Raw genomic sequence first — 17,756 nt, 5'->3', positions numbered from 1 at the left:
TCAGAACTATAGATACAGCTCTCAGCTCTCACCACAATTTCAATTTAGTGGCCCACACACACTCCCTGGGAGCTGAGAATGGATCTTTAGCTTGTGATATTGAGCTTGTGTGATAACACTAATGGATGCATGTTCCAGGTAGATACAGTACATCGCTGATGATGGTCTATTGTGCGTGGTGAGGAGTGGTCCTTCTCAGTGGGAGCAGCAGGCAACAGGCAGCAGGCAGCATACACACACAGCTCTCTCTCCCTCTGAGTGGATGCAGGTGCTAATGGAGATGCTAATGACCCTGGCTAGCTAGCTACAGCCTGCCCTGATGGCTACGCCTCAGCTTCATCTCATATCTCCCTGGTTCTCATCATGTCTCATAACGTTTCATATAACTGCCGGGTAATGGACGAGTCGTGCCACTCTGGGAATGAGCCTGATCAATCTCAGTGCTGTATAGAAAGAGCCTGCATCCCTTTTACATACAGCCGGCATTTCATCCAGCCAGGCCAAATGCTCTTCATATTCTTCTGTTATTCTGATGAATGGCTGACTGGCAGGTCGTCTGGTACGCTGCCTAGGAATGAGCCCTGTACCTGCCTTAGGGGGTGAAGGCTGTTAGGTGTCAGACAGCTACAATCAAAGGTCATTCGTTGTTATTGTCTTTGAAATGGGATATGCCAGTGATCACTCACGTTTGACCTTGCAAGTGGCATAGGGTGGTTTTACTTTTGAACCTTGAAGATGTTCAAAAGGACCTGGATCATATGAGGAGGAAATCCTGGTTCTTTTATCATGGTTTGAGTTGTTGAATCTTTGCCTTTGCTGTAGGTGAGGAAGACTCTGGATGCCACCATGCAGATGCTCCAGGACATGCTGACTGTGGAGGACTTTGATGTGTCTGATGCCTTCCAGCATAGCCGCTCCACTGAGTCCATCAAGTCGGTGGCCTCTGAGACCTACATGAGCAAACTGAACGTGGCTAAGAGACGGGCCAACCAGCAGGAGACAGAGGTCTTCTACTTCACTGTGAGTACCTGCCTATTATACATAGCTGTCATACCTGCCTGTTATACATAGCTGTCATACCTGCCTGTTATACATAGCTGTCATACCTGCCTGTTATACATAGCTGTCATACCTGCCTGTTATACATAGCTGTCATACCTGCCTGTTATACATAGCTGTCATACCTGCCTGTTATACATAGCTGTCATACCTGCCTGTTATACATAGCTGTCATACCTGCCTGTTTTGCCCTAAGATATGCAGCCATGTTTGAGGGCAACTGCCTGTTATATCTGTTTCACACTAAAGTGACAGACCTAGCTGTACTACCATAGCCTTTTTCCCTGACTAAAAGGACCTTTAGTGTCAGTTTAGTGCACATCAAAGCCATCAGCAGTCACACTATTCCACAAAACACGTATGCTTTGGAAATCCAATGGAAATTAAATTATCCTTGGAACAGATTGAATTTGTGCCATTCAGAGTGAGACTGACTGTGTTCTCTGGCCTTCGTGGTGGATGGCGGGCGGCTCTGCCTGTTCCAGTCACATCCCATTAACACTGTTCACTCACTGACACCTTCATCTGGTCTGTCTGGGTTTGCAGAAGTTCAAGGAGTTCCTGAACGGCAGCAACCTCATCATTAAACTGCAGGCCAAGCATGACCTCCTGAAGCAGACACTGGGAGAAGGTAAGGGCCCTAAGTCTCTCCACCAATGACGTCATGTCTATAGACATCAATGTTAGTTCGACATGCCTTCTCTTAATGTTCCTATTTCTTCTGGTCACAATGATGTTAATGGCAGGCACCAGGCCTAGTGTGTCAACACCTAGCTTATAATGAGCCAGGGATCCCTGGGAAAGGTGACGGGTCTGTAAAATGGCCGCCCTCAGGGCCAGTAGTGTTGTGGTGCTCTTATCTAATGAGCAGAGCTGAACCAGGCTGAGGAGGGAGGACACCACAGGGACTTGTGTCCCCTCAAGGTGCAGTAGGGGTGAAACAGGGAAGAGGAGTTCAGTTCATATTCAAAGGCGAGGTCTTTAAGTGCATCAAAGGTATCATAAGGAAACACTATAACATCACAATCCCCTCTACTCTCTGCATGTTGTGCTGTAGCCTCTAGGAGGGTCCTGGAGGATTATGGGTAATAGAGACCCCACCCCTCTCACAGAGGCCCCTCCCAGGGGGACCCTTGTCACCTCAGCCATGAGCAGTTTACGCCCAATCAATCAGGCCATCCCAGCACCCAGCAGCACAGGCCTATCTCCGCAGCTGCTGATGCACCAGGGGTTCACCTAATAGAGAGGGACAGCAGGAGCAACCAGATGGGGCCATGTGTGCGCATAGCCGCGCACACACACACTCACACTCAGTGTTTCCCCTAGGATTCTTTTCAGCAGTGATGGCAAGGGTGGGTGCATTGCTACTAGCATCAGCGCAATGACATACTAGCTGTTCCCATAGACTTCCAGTCATTAAGCAAATGACTATCCATTTAAAAGCGTGTTTCGGCAGAAATATATAAACAATTACATAATATTTTTTGCATAATATAATTTTTATCATAGGTACACTTCAACTGTGAGAGACGGAATCTAAAACAAAAATCCAGAAAATCACATTGTATGATTTTTAAGTAATTCATTTGCATTTTATTGCATGACATAAGTATTTGATACATCAGAAAAGCAGAACTTAATATTTGGTACAGAAACCTTTGTTTGCAATTACAGAGATCATACGTTTCCTGTAGGTCTTAATAATAATATGCCATTTAGCAGACGCTTTTATCCAAAGCGACTTACAGTCATGCGTGCATACATTTTATTTATTTATTTTTATTATTATTTTTGTGTATGGGTGGTCCCGGGGATCGAACCCACTACCTTGGCGTTACAAGCGCCGTGCTCTACCAGCTGAGCTACAGAGGACCAGGTTTGCACACACTGCAGCAGGGATTTTGGCCCACTCCTCCATACAGACCTTCTCCAGATCCTTCAGGTTTCAGGGCTGTCGCTGGGCAATACGGACTTGTATGGGTGTGACATATGGTGGCTGCAGGTACCAAACATGCTTAATTATTGAGGTGATCAATCAGGCCTGCTCATTAAGCGTGTGTGTGTGTGTGTGTACGTGCATGAATGTGTTATTAGTGACCATGGAGAATACCACATGGTGCACACATCAGACATAGCTGTATAGATTACTACAACACTATGTCAACATTGAAACTACTCAACATGGCTGGGATAGCTGCCAACCTGAAAGCATACCCTCCTGGGTTGTAGGTGGAAATCACAGATCTTCATCCATGAATATCTACAGTTAACGCAGGTAGAATTCACAGACAGTTATACAAAATTACACCATTGTGATGATTAATTCCCTATTATTAGGTTATGGAGCTGTAGTTGATGTGTTGGTTTAGAATACTGAAACCTCGAGTTAGCAGCTTTTACATAAAGCATTCGGCTCATTTAGCAAAAGTACTCAGTCACCAATTGACCCTTTGCTAAGCCCCGCCCCATAATTTGGGGCAACCAATTGCAATCGAATTAATAGCAACTGTTGTCAAGACAACACCTCGGACATGCTCACATTTAAATCTGTTGAAAGCCAGTGAGGCTAATACTTTTTTTAATGGCTAAATAATTGAACAGTGCACCAGGAGTACTTGGTGCTGTGATTCCTGAAATGCAGAACCTGTTAATGAAGTATTTTTCAAATCCGAAATTCTACTTTTGTTAGCTTAATTGTTTGCTGGCTCAGCAGGTTAGCTAGCTCTCAGTCTCACTAGCCACTTAATATCACTTGTTTTCTCAACATTTATGTTCATATCATTGCTATCTGCTGTCGACATCAGGATACGATTTGAATGCACTAGTTAGCTCCAAAAGTGGTTATAGCTTTGACTGTATGCTGACAGTGAATTCAGAGCTATTCAGTGGCTAGCTACACAAACAGAATTTTACCAGGTTCCCGTGAAGCAATTGTAATGGAAGTCCACCACAACATATCCAAGAGTTTCCTGATTAGCAAGGGGTAGTCTGTGTTTAATTCCATTGTGTATTAAAAACACAGTTTGAGATCATTGTGAGAGGATTTCACCAGTCGTTTAATGGGGAATTGGGCTTTCCAGGAAAAAGGTTGTCCAAGGTTGCAAAAGTAACCAAAGGGGGTGGGGCTTAGCAAAGTGTTATTTGCTACGGTATTCTTGCAGTTATAATGAGACACTTAAATCCTTATGTTTGGATATGAAATTAAAACAGAATTTGTATAGCCAGCCTGTGCTTTGCCCATGCTGGAGAAAGGGGGTGTAATTTCTGGGTTCATTGAGCTGAGCTAGGCTAGGCTATCACTCACTGGAATGACTGGCAGGAAATGCACTGTTGTTTCTCCACATGAACGCTCCAGAGACCACACTGCTAGTCTCATCTACTGCCAACATTATGCATAGAGAAATGGGTCAGTCATCACTCTCGTCTCTCATTCTAAAGCTGATAGAAAGGGAACAACAGAATGCTGGACTAGTGTACTGTACTTTTTATGCTTGCTGTACACAATGAGGCACATTCAGTCAATGCTCAATTGATTATATTTAAAAGACAAAGGGCCTTTCTCAACCCTAGCAACTAAACTCTATTTATTAACTATTGGCTGTTAAAGCTGTGGTTAGTGGGAGGACCTTTCTGATGCATACGAATAACAGTAATAAGGACTGACTGACTTCTTCATTGCCTAACCTATACTCAATGTCTTGTCTTTACCTAAGGCTAGACTAGCAAGGTTTATTGGTTGTGTGTGTGCGTGTGCGTGTGAGAAAGACAGAGGGAGAACTTGTATTCATGAAAGTGTGTGAGTTTGGGTTGGGTTTAGTGTTTTTGCGTGCACATGTGCTGCTGTGTGTGTACATGTGCTGCTGTGTGTGTACATGTGCTGCTGTGTGTGTACATGTGCTGCTGTGTGTGTACATGTGCTGCTGTGTGTGTACATGTGCTGCTGTGTGTGTACATGTGCTGCTGTGTGTGTACATGTGCTGCTGTGTGTGTTGAGATGTGCGCAGGGCTTTGGGACAAAGGGCTCAGTGAGCCAGCGCAGACATCGCTCAGTGTCACCAGTGTGAGATGTACCCCCAGTCCCCCTGCCTTCCGCCTCGCACCCAGAGCCCCTTTTCTTCCCTGAGGGAGTGGGCCTGCCCCCCACAGGGTCCCCTCTGGAGTTTCTATGGTGACAGCTCAATGCCTTTGTCTCAAGGATGCTGTTGTCCCTAGACCATTCAGCTCTCCCTCAATAGCTTTGACTATTCCCATTAAATCCTTCACTGAGCCCTGATAGAGGAGCAGGAGTTAGCCTGCACACTGTGCATGCCATGCACTCATATTCTTAATGACATTTCTCTCTTCTTCTGTGTTTCCAGGAGAAAGGGCTGAATGTGGGACTACGAGGTAAGATGCCTTAAGAAAACTAAACCATTTCAAATCCCCTGCCTTTGACATAACTACTCTCATGGTGCATACAATATAATATATATTATAAGGTTATTTGATTTCAGTGGGTGTCTAATAGAGAGTAAAGGAATAAACTACGGCAGATCATACAGTATGGAGTTCTCAGAGCATCTTGTTCACATACATCCATTGTTTTATACTCCATTAACCTTATTGCCAGGAGTTAATACAAACCTAAGCATCATGTGTTGCAACAATGAGCAGAATGGTTGAGGCTGTGTTTAGAGTTCTGTCTGGATGGCAGAGAGGATAGTGCGGTATGTGTCACTGATCTGTCTGTCTCTGGGAAGGGCTTCAGGACCGCAGTGCAGATGGATCAGGAATGCTGGGTAGCTGTTAGTGTGTGTGCGGGTGGGTGGGATAACCTGAACTATCAGCAGGTGTGCTTGATTTTATTAGCTCTGGTTAATAATGTTTACATTAAGCTATACATTTGGAGTCAAGTTTTCAATACGTCAGTCAGAGTGGGTTTTATAAGGGACCCGACGCCTCCGGCCATACAGCCCCTCAGGACCTCCCAGCAGCAAAGCCCAGCCTAGCACTGTTTAGGGGTTCATTACAGGGCATAGCCTTTCAGCTTTAAATAACACACACCAGTAATAAAACGTCTCGTTTTGGTTAAATGTTCAACATTTGGATGTGGATCACTTCCTCCTGCCTACACACATTTCCTCTTGATAAACAGAGTACAGGGGGATATTTGGGAAGGCGGAAGTCAGGGCTATTGAGAGATGATGTTTTCATACCTGCATTTCAGCCTTGCGTGTTCGTTGTACTGTTTCACAGCATATGGTGTTTTTGTTCCCCTCCTCACCGGCCATCTCCCCAGGCCCCCCACTCTCCCCCCTAAACCACAGAAAATGCGGAAGCCTAGGCCGCGCTCAGTCTATAACCATAAGCTGTTTAACGGCAATATGGAGACCTTCATCAAGGTACCCCACCCCCCGCTCATTCACACTGGGTTGTGTGAATGAGCTACCCTGTGGGGCTGGAGGAGGAGGGCCGCTAGGGCCCACTCTCTCCCTCTCTCTCGCTCTTCCTGCTCACTGCTCTCCCTCATCCTGTAACCACTGTCTTTAACCTCACCTCCACTTCCTCTCCTCCCATGGCTCTGACGATGCACACAGACAGGGTGGCAGTGGGTTAGTGTCTCCCTATTCTGTCAGATGTAGCAGTAGCACAGATTCTCCTCTGCTTATCCTCAGACGTGAGGATACTGCTTATCATAGTCCCCATAATGGCTCTGCAGAGATCCCTGTGCTAGTTGATTCCCTCAATGCACCCACATCTCACTGCATCTCAAGCCATCCCAGTGGCCCCTGACCTGTGCTTATCCTCCAGGCCTACGGAGGAGGCTCTTTCTGTCTATCTGTCATCTGTGCTTCTCTAACTGTGTTGCCTCTCTGCCTCCCTTCCTCTGCACCTCCTTGCTGTGCTGCTTTCTGTCCCAGGGGAAGACGGAATGCCCGTACCCGCAACCAGGTACTATCAGTGGGGGGGTGGTAGGATGGGAGGTAGGGCGCGTGGCACGGAGCTGTAGAGTGGGCCTAATGAAAACTATTACACGAATAGCTCTACATGCTGATTTCTGCTTTCCTCCACACGTAGTCATACTAATGAGCTCCAAAAGCATGTCACTGCTGCTCCACTTGTTTCATGACTATTTGCTTGCTGTAACAGGGGGCTGTGAATAGTAATGGTTTCTATCTGTCATTTTAATGCTGCTCATATAAATGTTGGTGGACACTGCTGTTTATGAAGCCATCAGGAAGAGGCATTTGTTTCTTTATGGCGGGGTGCAGGGCAGGCCTAGAATAATCAATGCTTTGCCTCTTCTTTTAGAATAATGTGAAGTAAGGCCTAATTGGTTGTTATATACAGTATGCTGAAACGTTTTTTTATTATGCAGTGCTGCTTCACATAAACAACAGAATCTATCAATATGGACAGTATAGTATTTGTGGTTAAAAGTTCTCTAGTCACTGTATAAGTGTCAGTCATCCATGTTTTGGTCTTACTATTGCCATGATTTGCTTTCAGGATTCAGGTCAACCTATTCCTCTTGTGGTTGAGAGCTGTATTCGACACATCAATTTGTATGGTAAGTCTACTAAAATCACACCTTACTGATGGCTTCTACCATTGGACTGTATTCAAGGGTATTCAAAACACCAGTAGACAGCTGTGAACTCCACTGTGAACACTTCATATCTCATAACAGATGACAGAACCTCTGAGTAGAGGTAATCCATTTACTAAAACATCTCCAGGTGTTGAGACAAACCTGCTATGATTTAACACCTCAGCCCCATGTGCTCTCAGCTTGAATATAGAATAACGTGACAGGAGCGTGGCAGCACATCACACATAGGGACTTCTGACAGGACCCTTGGTCTTTGTTTACTAAATCAGTCCAATCTTCCCTTCCTCCCTCCTCATATCTTCATCCTTCTGTCCACCTCCACATCTGACTCCAGCCAAAGTGGTGTAGCCTCCAGGCCTGTAACCCCCTCCCCTCCCCTCCCCTCCCCGCCACGCCCCCTCCATTCCCTACCCCCCTAGACCTAATGAAACCCCCACAAACTGATTAGGGGTTCTCTAACAAAAACCATATGCGGCAGACTGACCGAGGGGCCCTCTCTTGGAAGAAAAGAAAACACACGTCCCTTCACCACTAAATTATATTTCCTGCTCTCTGTTGTGTGTTTTCCATTGGTCTTTCATATAGCGGCCGTTTGGGTGTGGGGATAATGGTGGGCTCAGACTCAGTATTATGTTTCTATGTCTTGTTGCAGGGCTCCAGCAGCAGGGCATATTCCGTGTCCCTGGATCCCAGGTGGAGGTCAATGATATTAAAAACTCATTTGAGAGAGGTAGGTCCCCGTGAGATTGGTGGTAATTGGTAATAGATTAGATTTCTGTTTTTCTCCTACAGCTCAGGATCAATAACATGACAAACCCATTGAATTTCAGACATACAGTATATACCTATTATTTTCTATAATATAACATCTACGTGTAGCAAGCAATCAACTGATTCAGTTCTGTTGCAGTGGTCAGATGCTCCAAACTAATATCTCTACTCTGCTCTATTGTTTTGTTAGGTGAAGACCCATTGATTGACGACCAGAATGAACATGACATCAACTCAGTGGCAGGGGTCCTCAAGCTGTACTTCAGGGGCCTGGAGAACCCTCTGTTCCCCAAGGAACGCTTCCTGGACCTCATTTCTACTATCAGTGAGTAGACTCTAAAGCCCACTGGTGCCCCTACCTTACACTGTTGGTCAATGTAGTAAATGTGTTCAGGGTAACTGAAATGGTACCATAACCCTACCCATCTGGGTGGTGAAATAGCACCATTGGGGCTACGGTACAGTACATGCCTTTTGGATTATTCACCGTCAGTCACTGAGTAGAGATAGAATCAGAATAGAAGAGAGAGAAGCCAACCTCCGGCTCCAAAGATACATCATCACTCCCCACCACAACACCCTAATCCCACTGCTTTATGGGAGGGGTAAGGTAGGGACGAGAGGCACACAGCGCAGCATATGGAAACAATCTCAACACCATGGCTGTCTGCCTGCCCATGATTTAATAGAAACCCAATAGGAAGAGAGGAGCGAGGGGGCCACATCAGTCTACTAACTGAGCACAGCTTTGCAGTATTTCCCCCCTGCTCCAGATAGCCCAGTCACTCAAATCACCATATCCTCTGGTTTAAATGAGGTGGGGATATCTATTAATGATAGAAGTGTTTGTGTTGTCATTACTGTACCCTCAGTATGACTGCCAGCCCCCTGATAAGGTCGGCTCATTCTGTATATTCAATAGATCATGGTGGTGTAATGGAGCATAATGTTCCCCTGTATTAATATGTCATGTTTTTATTTTCCTCTCATTAATCCCAGTGCCAGGTGGTGTAATGACTCTTTACATTTTTTAAACATTTTAGTCATTTAGCAGACGCTCTTATCCAGAGCAACTTACAGTTAGTGAGTGCATATTAACTGCATTTGACTCTCTCTTCTCCTCCTCTGTTTCAGAACTGGAGTCTGGAGCTGAGAGAGCGCATCACGTCCAGCAGATTATTGTGACTCTTCCTCGCACCGTCATCATCGTCATGAGATACCTGTTCGCTTTCCTCAATCAGTAAGTCGGCCATATTGACTTAACAAGTCAAGTTTTACAGTCCTCTGTTGTTGAATAGAGTCCTTATACCAGAGTACCTATACACTAAGGGCATACAGTATAACAGGATGGGGTAAAAGTCTGAAATTATAACTTTTATACACCTTTCAGAGTCACTGTATTGCACTAAATCAGCAAAACTTGTGAATCTCTGTTTCAGCAGTCAGAGGAAATGGCATTACTTTCCAAAGAGTTATTGAACAGCCCTACTGTTCACGTCCTATTTATTACCGCGTCTGTCGGCAGCGCTTTAGAACTTATTTACGGGCCCACTCGGAAAGTCATCCCTCAACCCAGTAATATACCTGCCCTGTTTTATTGGACTGTTATTTTATACTCCTTTTGCTTGGTTCCCCTGCAGAACAAAGAGTTTGATTCCACATCCTGACTTTTATCTCTGTGTTTGATACCCCCCACAGACAGAGTTTGTCTCTGGGCCAGCTGTAGGTCTTTACTGCTCCACATCACTCTGCTCTGATTATGAGTGTGAAGGTACTGTAGGCCTGGTACCTAACTGGGATGCTGCTGGAAGGAAGGATGGTCTCATTGCACCCTAAACCAGGAAGGCTTATTAATAGGCCTGTTAAACTGTGAAGTTATAAGGGCAGGCTTGTTAAGGCTGGATGGGTGTGGGAATCTAGGCGACAACTAAACAGGGAGACTGAGGAATGTGCTAGCTAAGCTGGGATGTTGGGGGTTAAGGTAACTAATGGGAGGGGGTTTAAGGATGTACTCACTAAGCTGTGGTCGAAGACTGATGCCAAGTCAACATGGAGCTGTCTTTAGGTAGTAGAGGAGATTATGCAGATCTCAACTCCCTGTAGAGTCTAGAGTCTACAGTCCAGACTCAACCTTATTTATAGAAGGGAACTCAATAAGCATTTGGGAAATGTACAACTTCTATTGGCAAACAAATAACTATAAATACGTTTAAAATGGAATCACCCGTCAGATATTCACTTCATAATTCAAACACGACCTAATGGTTCACCCCACTCACTCAAACCTCATCCCTTCCCTCCAGCCTGTCCCAGTACAGTGATGAGAACATGATGGATCCCTATAACCTGGCTATCTGCTTCGGCCCCACCCTGATGCCCATACCCGACGGACAGGACCCTGTAGCCATCCAGGCACACGTCAATGAGGTCATCAAGACCATCATCATCCACAACGAGGTCATCTTCCCCAGCCACCGCGAGCTGGACGGGCCGGTCTATGAGAAGTGCATGACTGGAGGAGAGGAGTACTGGTGAGTAGTAGCTAGACCTGGGAGGTCAACACCTTTAAGACAAGCACTGAAGACATACAGTATGGCTAAGGCTAAAGCAGTAATACTGAACTTGTGTAACCCTGGGTTTAGCACCAGGATCGAGCATATGGTGTGATCTCACCCATACAACATCTACATTATAACCCTGCTTGATAATGTGGTGAGAAGAGGGGAATTTAGAGTGTAGTAGATTTGAAGATGCTAAGATAATTGCTATAAAGCATTATTGCATTAACACTCCTAAGGGGTGGTATTTTCTTCAGCACATGCTTTTACAGACAGTGTTTAGATATAATACCCTAAGATAATTACTTTTATCTAGTGGCTAGAAATGTAGAATGGTATAAATTACTTAAAGAGCCAATCTGTCTGGAAGGATGCATTATGTAACTGTTTAAATTGTATTTTCTCTTTGTTGCCTTTTATTCCATTTTTCGTGATACAGATGCTCCAAAGTAAATGTAGAACTGAATATTTCTAGTGCACAGACTCCAATAATACTGCTTGTGGACGTTTTGTATATCAAAACTCACAGGGATGGCTTACAAGCCAGCATGTATAGTTAAATTAATACCTCACCTGGAGCTGGTCCAAACTAACATGTAGCTGATACTTCCTGGAGAAATATGCTGATATAAATACCCCCTAGTTCAATTAATCCTTTACTTTGGAACAGATCCAAGTATGACCTGTAACTCATCTTTCCTGAAGGAGGCATTAGTTTAGATAAGTTAACCTATGCATGTGTTGTGGGTGTGTCTGAGTTGACCATTGATTGACTATCCATCTCGCTCTCTCTGTCCACAGTGACAGCCCCCACAGTGAGCCAGGCACCATCGATGAGGCTGACAATGGGACTGAGCCACACACCAGTGATGACGGTCAGTAACATGGGGTTCCTTTACTTCTTCAGACACTCTGTAGAGGAACTGTTTGGGTGATTGATTAAGATAAATGTGTTGTAGCTAGCTGGCTACACAGCTAATCTTAATTAACCAGTTGGCTGTTGCAGAACTCCAAAAGCGTGTGTTGTTTCCCTCGCCTTCCTTCTGTTGTCTGCCGTTTCACTAGCTACTCTATGTGTTGTGTTTGGTTTTGTAACTGAACTGCTGTTTAGCCATGTGGTCATACTTTACACTACTAAAGTATGACATAACAGCATAGTCTGTTCTGTCTATGTTAAAGATGGAGGGTTGGTTGTGTCTGGTAGCCCTGCTGTCTGTCTGTCTGCCTCCCCAGGAAGGTACTCTGCTGTGTACTGCAGCACTGTAGTTCTGTGTCTGTACTGGACCTCCCATTATAATTGAGATACGATGCAGAAACAGCCAATGTACTGTAGCCGTGGGTTAACGTTCAGCTTAATATATACAGGATGTAATTCATGCAATGAGCCGTTCAGTATTAAAGCAGTGAGTCAGACCAGGGGCAGTGATTTATCTATGTACCTCTAGATGTCTCCAATAGAGACGGACAGATTGATCTGTAATATCAATTACAACAGCAGATTAATCATACATTTGAGCTGATGAGCCCTTGATATAAGGTTATAAAAGTTTGTTTTAAGGTTGTATGTGGTTGTTTCGAAGCCAGAGGTATTGCGTGTGATGGTTGGATGTGCTCAGTATGAATGTGATCTGGAGTGTAAGAAGGCTGTATAGATGGAGGTGCCCTGAGCGCTGACTGACCTTATTCTGTGTGTTCTTCAGACTGAAGGAGAGAACTAGGCACAGCTCAGACTGTGACAGCTTAGGGCTGCAAAGGAGCACATCATGCTTGAAGCCGGAGACAAGGTTGTGTGTACATTGTTGGCAACCCCCACCTCTCTCATCTCTCTCTCTCTCTTGCTCGCTCTCGCTCTCTCTCTCTACCTCCCCATGTAGCTCTCTCTCTTTCTCTCTCTCGCTCTCTCTCTACCTCCCCTTGTAGCACCCTTTCACTCTTATTCTCTCTCATCTCTTTCTTCAGCAGTAGTAAACAGGTCCCATGGGACTTCCTCCTTTGTGCCTTTGTATTTTCTTGGTTCTCCTCATAGCCCTGACAGAATAATTTGGCTAAAACTAAACATACTCTGAAAACCAAAACACTAGTCAGTCACAACACCAGAGATACTTCTGGCTCTCAATGGGCAGGCCCAAGTGTATAGCTGTATGCTAGGCTAGGCTAGGGTAACAATATCGGGGAGCCCCATCTGTAGGGATGGGTGTGTCAGTAATGAGTGCTGACACCCTCCCCAGCCCTCTGAACCAAACAGCAGAACAAAGGCTGACTGCCCCCCACAGCTCTGCCTGTAGAGAGCTGGGAGGAGAGGAGAGTACAGAGGCACAGCCAGGCAGGGCAGGGCCCTTGGCGCTGGATCGTGGTCTCCCTCTGTTTAATTAGTATGCTTGGAGAGAATGAGAGTCACATGGTCCTGTCTTGGCTCTTCTCAGACCTGAGGCGATGCTGCCCTCAACAGCCCGGCCCTCAAACCGAGCCTAGAGACATGGCCACACAGCACATGGCCGCACAGACACAACAACACTTTCTAGCTGAAGCTAGAACTAAAGGACTACATGAATACTATATAAATCAGAGAACCACAATGTGGGCCTAGTTTGACTGTTGTGGCCTTCAGCTTGTATGTTGATTCTGAGTATTTGTTCTTTATTGGAGAACAACAGAGTCATATTGTGATGATCACAGGGACCTTTCCCTTACTGCAGACAGACAGACATACAGTTGAAGTCGGAAGTTTACATACACTTAGGTTGGAGTCATTAAAACTCGTTTTTCAACCACTCCACAAATGTCTTGTTAACAAACTATAGTTTTGGCAAGTCGGTTAGGACATCAACTTTGTGCATGACACAAGTCATTTTTCCAACAATTGTTTACAGACAGATTATTTCACTTATAATTCACTGTACCACAATTCCAGTGGGTCAGAAGTTTACATACACTAAGTCGAATGTGCCTTTAAACAGCTTGGAAAGTTCCAGAAAATGATGTCATGGCTTTAGAAGCTTCTGATAGGCTAATTGACATCATTTGAGTCAATTGGAGGTGTACCTGTGGATGTATTTCAAGGCCTACCTTCAAACTTAGTGCCTCTTTGCTTGACATCACAGGAAAATCAAAAGAAATCAGCCAAGACCTCAGAAAAAAAATGGTAGACCTCCACAAGTCTGGTTCAACCTTGGGAGCAAGTTCCAAACGCCTGAAGGTACCACGTTCATCTGTACAAACAATAGTATGCAAGTATAAACACCATGGGACCACGCAGCTGTCATACCACTCAGGAAGGAGATGCGTTCTGTCTTCTAGAGATGAACGTACTTTGGTGCGAAAAGTGCAAATCAAGCCCATAACAACAGCAAAGGACCTTGTGAAGATGCTGGAGGAAACAGGTACAAAAGTATCTATATCCACAGTAAAACGAGTCCTTTATCGACATAACCTGAAAGGCCGCTCAACAAGGAAGAAGCCACTGCTCCAAAACCGCCATAGAAAAGCCATACTACAGTTTGGAACTGCACATGGGGACACAGATCGTACTTTTTGGAGAAATATCCTCTGGTCTGATGAAACAAAAATAGAACTGTTTGGCCATAATGACCATCGTTATGTTTGGAGGAAAAAGGGGGTAGCTTGCGAGCAGAAGAACACCATCCCAACCGTGAATCACGGGGGTGGCAGCATCATGCTGTGGGGGTGCTTTGCTGCAAGAGGGACTGGTGCACTTCACAAAATAGATGGCATTAGTTGGTAGAGCATGGCGCTTGCAACGCCAGGGTTGTGGGTTCGATTCCCATGGGGGACCAGTATGAAAAAATTAATGCACTCACTTAACTGTAAGTCGCTCTGGATAAGAGCAGCTGCTAAATGACTAAAATGTGAATGTGAAAAAATGGGTCTTCCAAATGGACAATGACCCCAAGCATACTTCCAAAGTTGTAGCAAAATGGCTTAAGGACAACAAAGTCAAGGTATTGGAGTGGCCATCACAAAGACCTGACCTCAATCCTATAGAAAATGTGTGGGCAGAACTGAAAAGGTGTGTGCGAGCAAGGAGGCCTACAAACCTGACTCAGTTACACCAGCTCTGTCAGGAGGCGTGGGCCAAAATGAAAGAAATAAAAGCTTAAATAAATAATTCTCTCTACTATTATTATGACATTTCACAATCTTAAAATGAAGTGGTGATCCTAACTGACCTAAGACAGGGAATTTTTACTAGGATTAAATGTCAGGAATTGTGAAAAACTGAGTTGAAATGTATTTGGCTAAGGTGTATGTAAACTTCCGACTTCAACTGTACAGGTAACTGCCAAAATAAACATAAAGTGTCTTAATAGGGCGTTTGGCCACCACGAGCCACCAGAACAGCTTCAATGCGCCTTGTCTGGAACTCTACTGGAGGGATGCGACACCATTCTTCCACGAGAAATTCCATCATTTGGTGTTTTGTTGATGGTGGTGGAAAACGCTGTCACAGGCGCCACTTCAGAATCGCCCATAAGTGTTCAATTTAGTTGAGATCTGGTGACTGAGACACACACACCCTTTAAACTGTTCTTTAAACCCCCTATGCTCCTTTGAAACGCCTCTTTTAAAGCCATGGTAACCAAAATAAGCATGATGGGATGTTAACTGCTTAATTAACTCAGGAACCAAACCTGTGTGGAAGCACATGCTTTCAATATACTTTGTATCCCTCATTTACTGAAATGTTTCCTTTGTTTTGGCAGTTACCTGTACATGTGTTATTGTGTTTCTGAGGAAGAGAGCGAGCGCTCTATTTAAGTGGTCTAAAAGCCTTAGGCTGAATCTACTCTTGGAACGAGGGGGACAAAGAGAGACAATGTTACCCTGTCTCTGTCCTTCTATCTCGCTCTCGCTCTCTCTCTCGCTCTCTCCTCCCTTTTCCTCCTCTCTCCTTCTCCTCTCTTCTCCTCCTCTTCCTCCCTCGCTCTCCCTGTCTCTGTAGATAATTTCACCCCTGGATGGAGCTCCTAATGTAACTGATTGGGCTTTCTGGTTGGCTTGGAGATTTCCTGCTGGGAGACGATTTATTTTATACATGTGCTTAACCCCCGGCTGACTCCTGCTCTGTCTGTCTGTCTGGTCTGGGCCATAGAGACACAATGAGGCGTGGCTGTAGTACCAGTGGCCAAGGCCATCCTGCCACGTACAAACACACCCCCTCCGCCCAGTCAGGGAAATCTAGATGGGAAATCTGACAGCCTGGGGACTAGCTTAGATCCCTTTTTATTTTGAACACTCACTAAATGTGCATATCTCTATGGGACATGTCCCCAAGCAAAAATTAGTTTCTCTAGGTTGCATGTGTCATCAGGCTCTTTGTGTGATTGATATCAGCTTGGACGCAGGGTGTGTGCGTGGGCATGTGTCCGTGCGTGCGTAGCAATACCTCCCCCTCACCCGGTCATACCCCCTCCCCTGGCACCGTCCCTGTGGGATAGAGGGCTTGTAGCAGAGACAGGTCTTCTAATCTCCTCTGGTCCAGTGTTGAATGGGGACTGATGTTTGCTAACGGACAAATAGAGCCTGTGCCTTTGTGTGTCTGTTCTATCAAGAGGCTGGCAACATCATGAAGGTTGGTTATTCTGGCTATTGGTGTGTGCTCAGTGTGTGAGTAGTTTGGTGTGTTGGGACCCATAATGCCATTAAAGGACCAAGTCATTGGATTTAATGTGTTGTCAACCAGTCTACTAGCTGTTAGGATAGTAGTGTTCCCTGATCAGAATACAGTGTTACCCTTGAGCAGAGTTGTGATGTCCTCATTGGTGGCACTGGTGTTGATTGCACAGCAAATTCTCCAGTTTTAAATCAACACTGACAGTGTTAAATTTAACACTGGGCAGGTGTCTATACAGGTCCACACTTTTCAGTGTTAAATTAACACTGCTTAGTTCTGACGCTGTTACACTTTGTCAGTGTTAGGGAATTAACACTTTTAGGGTTATGCAATAACACCACATGTTGTATTTTGAACCATTACGCAAAGAGGTCCGTATCTCTTGACGAGGTCGCTCGTGTTGGATAAAGGACATTTGTTAGTGACAGAGACATGGTTGTTGAATTCATTCATTTTCAGTCCTGTGGACTTCACCAAGTGAGTTCCTACTGGAGGCGAATGTTATCATTAAAATTAAACTCTTTAGGACAATAAATTATACATCGTAAGGCCTGCTGTGTTAGGAACCTCCTGGTTTCCAGGCCACATCAGGCCTGCAAGTCACGTTATGCAGCCTTGCAAAGTGATGTGTAATTCCTATTGGAATCCAGCCAGAGATGGGAAATCCAATAAGTTGGAATTTTTTATTCACCCGCAACCTGCACTCAGAATGACTGTCAGGGTTAGGAACATTGTAAGGAGACTACCTAAACCATTTAAACTGGAACAACCATTTCAGTAACGGGTGCAACAAATCTAACTAACTGATTGGATTAGTTTAGAAAAATGCATGTCATTTATATTTGTGTCACATAAGATTAATAAATCAATCAATGTACACAGATATGAAAAACAATCCAGAAAAATGTCTACTTGCAGTAGAGCATGCTGTGAAATCTGTTAAAGATGGGCGTGGTTTTGATGGGACTGTTTTACTCTCCACAGAGTAAAACTGACCCAATCACACTCTCACACTCAACACTGGTTATTAACATCAACACCGGGGCTATTTTACACCACTGAGTGTTAATTTCACACTTACAGTATGAAAATGTATGCACTCGCTAACTGTAAGTCGCTCTGGATAAGAGCGTCTGCTAAATGA

The 17,756-nt window shown here is 44.8% G+C and overlaps 1 protein-coding gene across 2 annotated transcripts in view; it reads left to right on the top strand.

Annotated features, from left to right (window-relative positions):
- LOC311138083 (SLIT-ROBO Rho GTPase-activating protein 3) overlaps positions 1–17,756 on the top strand; it is a gene marked incomplete at both ends in the record, with an annotated part of 109,955 nt that overhangs the window by 77,874 nt on the left and 14,325 nt on the right. The window contains 10 exons of one of the 2 annotated variants that reach the window (XM_084172742.1): positions 823–1,020; positions 1,606–1,690; positions 5,418–5,445; positions 6,960–6,990; positions 7,549–7,609; positions 8,304–8,381; positions 8,613–8,747; positions 9,557–9,662; positions 10,726–10,953; positions 11,782–11,855. In XM_084172742.1, coding sequence (XP_084028868.1) covers positions 823–1,020; positions 1,606–1,690; positions 5,418–5,445; positions 6,960–6,990; positions 7,549–7,609; positions 8,304–8,381; positions 8,613–8,747; positions 9,557–9,662; positions 10,726–10,953; positions 11,782–11,855 — 1,024 coding nt within the window. Of the gene's footprint in view, positions 1–822; positions 1,021–1,605; positions 1,691–5,417; positions 5,446–6,337; positions 6,441–6,959; positions 6,991–7,548; positions 7,610–8,303; positions 8,382–8,612; positions 8,748–9,556; positions 9,663–10,725; positions 10,954–11,781; positions 11,856–17,756 lie in introns of both variants that reach the window. The other variant, XM_084172741.1, reaches the window with a different exon arrangement.

The sequence above is a fragment of the Coregonus lavaretus genome (genome assembly GCF_964263955.1).
Source record: "Coregonus lavaretus genome assembly, chromosome: 12".
NCBI classification, from domain to species: domain Eukaryota; kingdom Metazoa; phylum Chordata; class Actinopteri; order Salmoniformes; family Salmonidae; genus Coregonus; species Coregonus lavaretus.
This window is presented reverse-complemented; position numbering and strand designations above follow the sequence as displayed.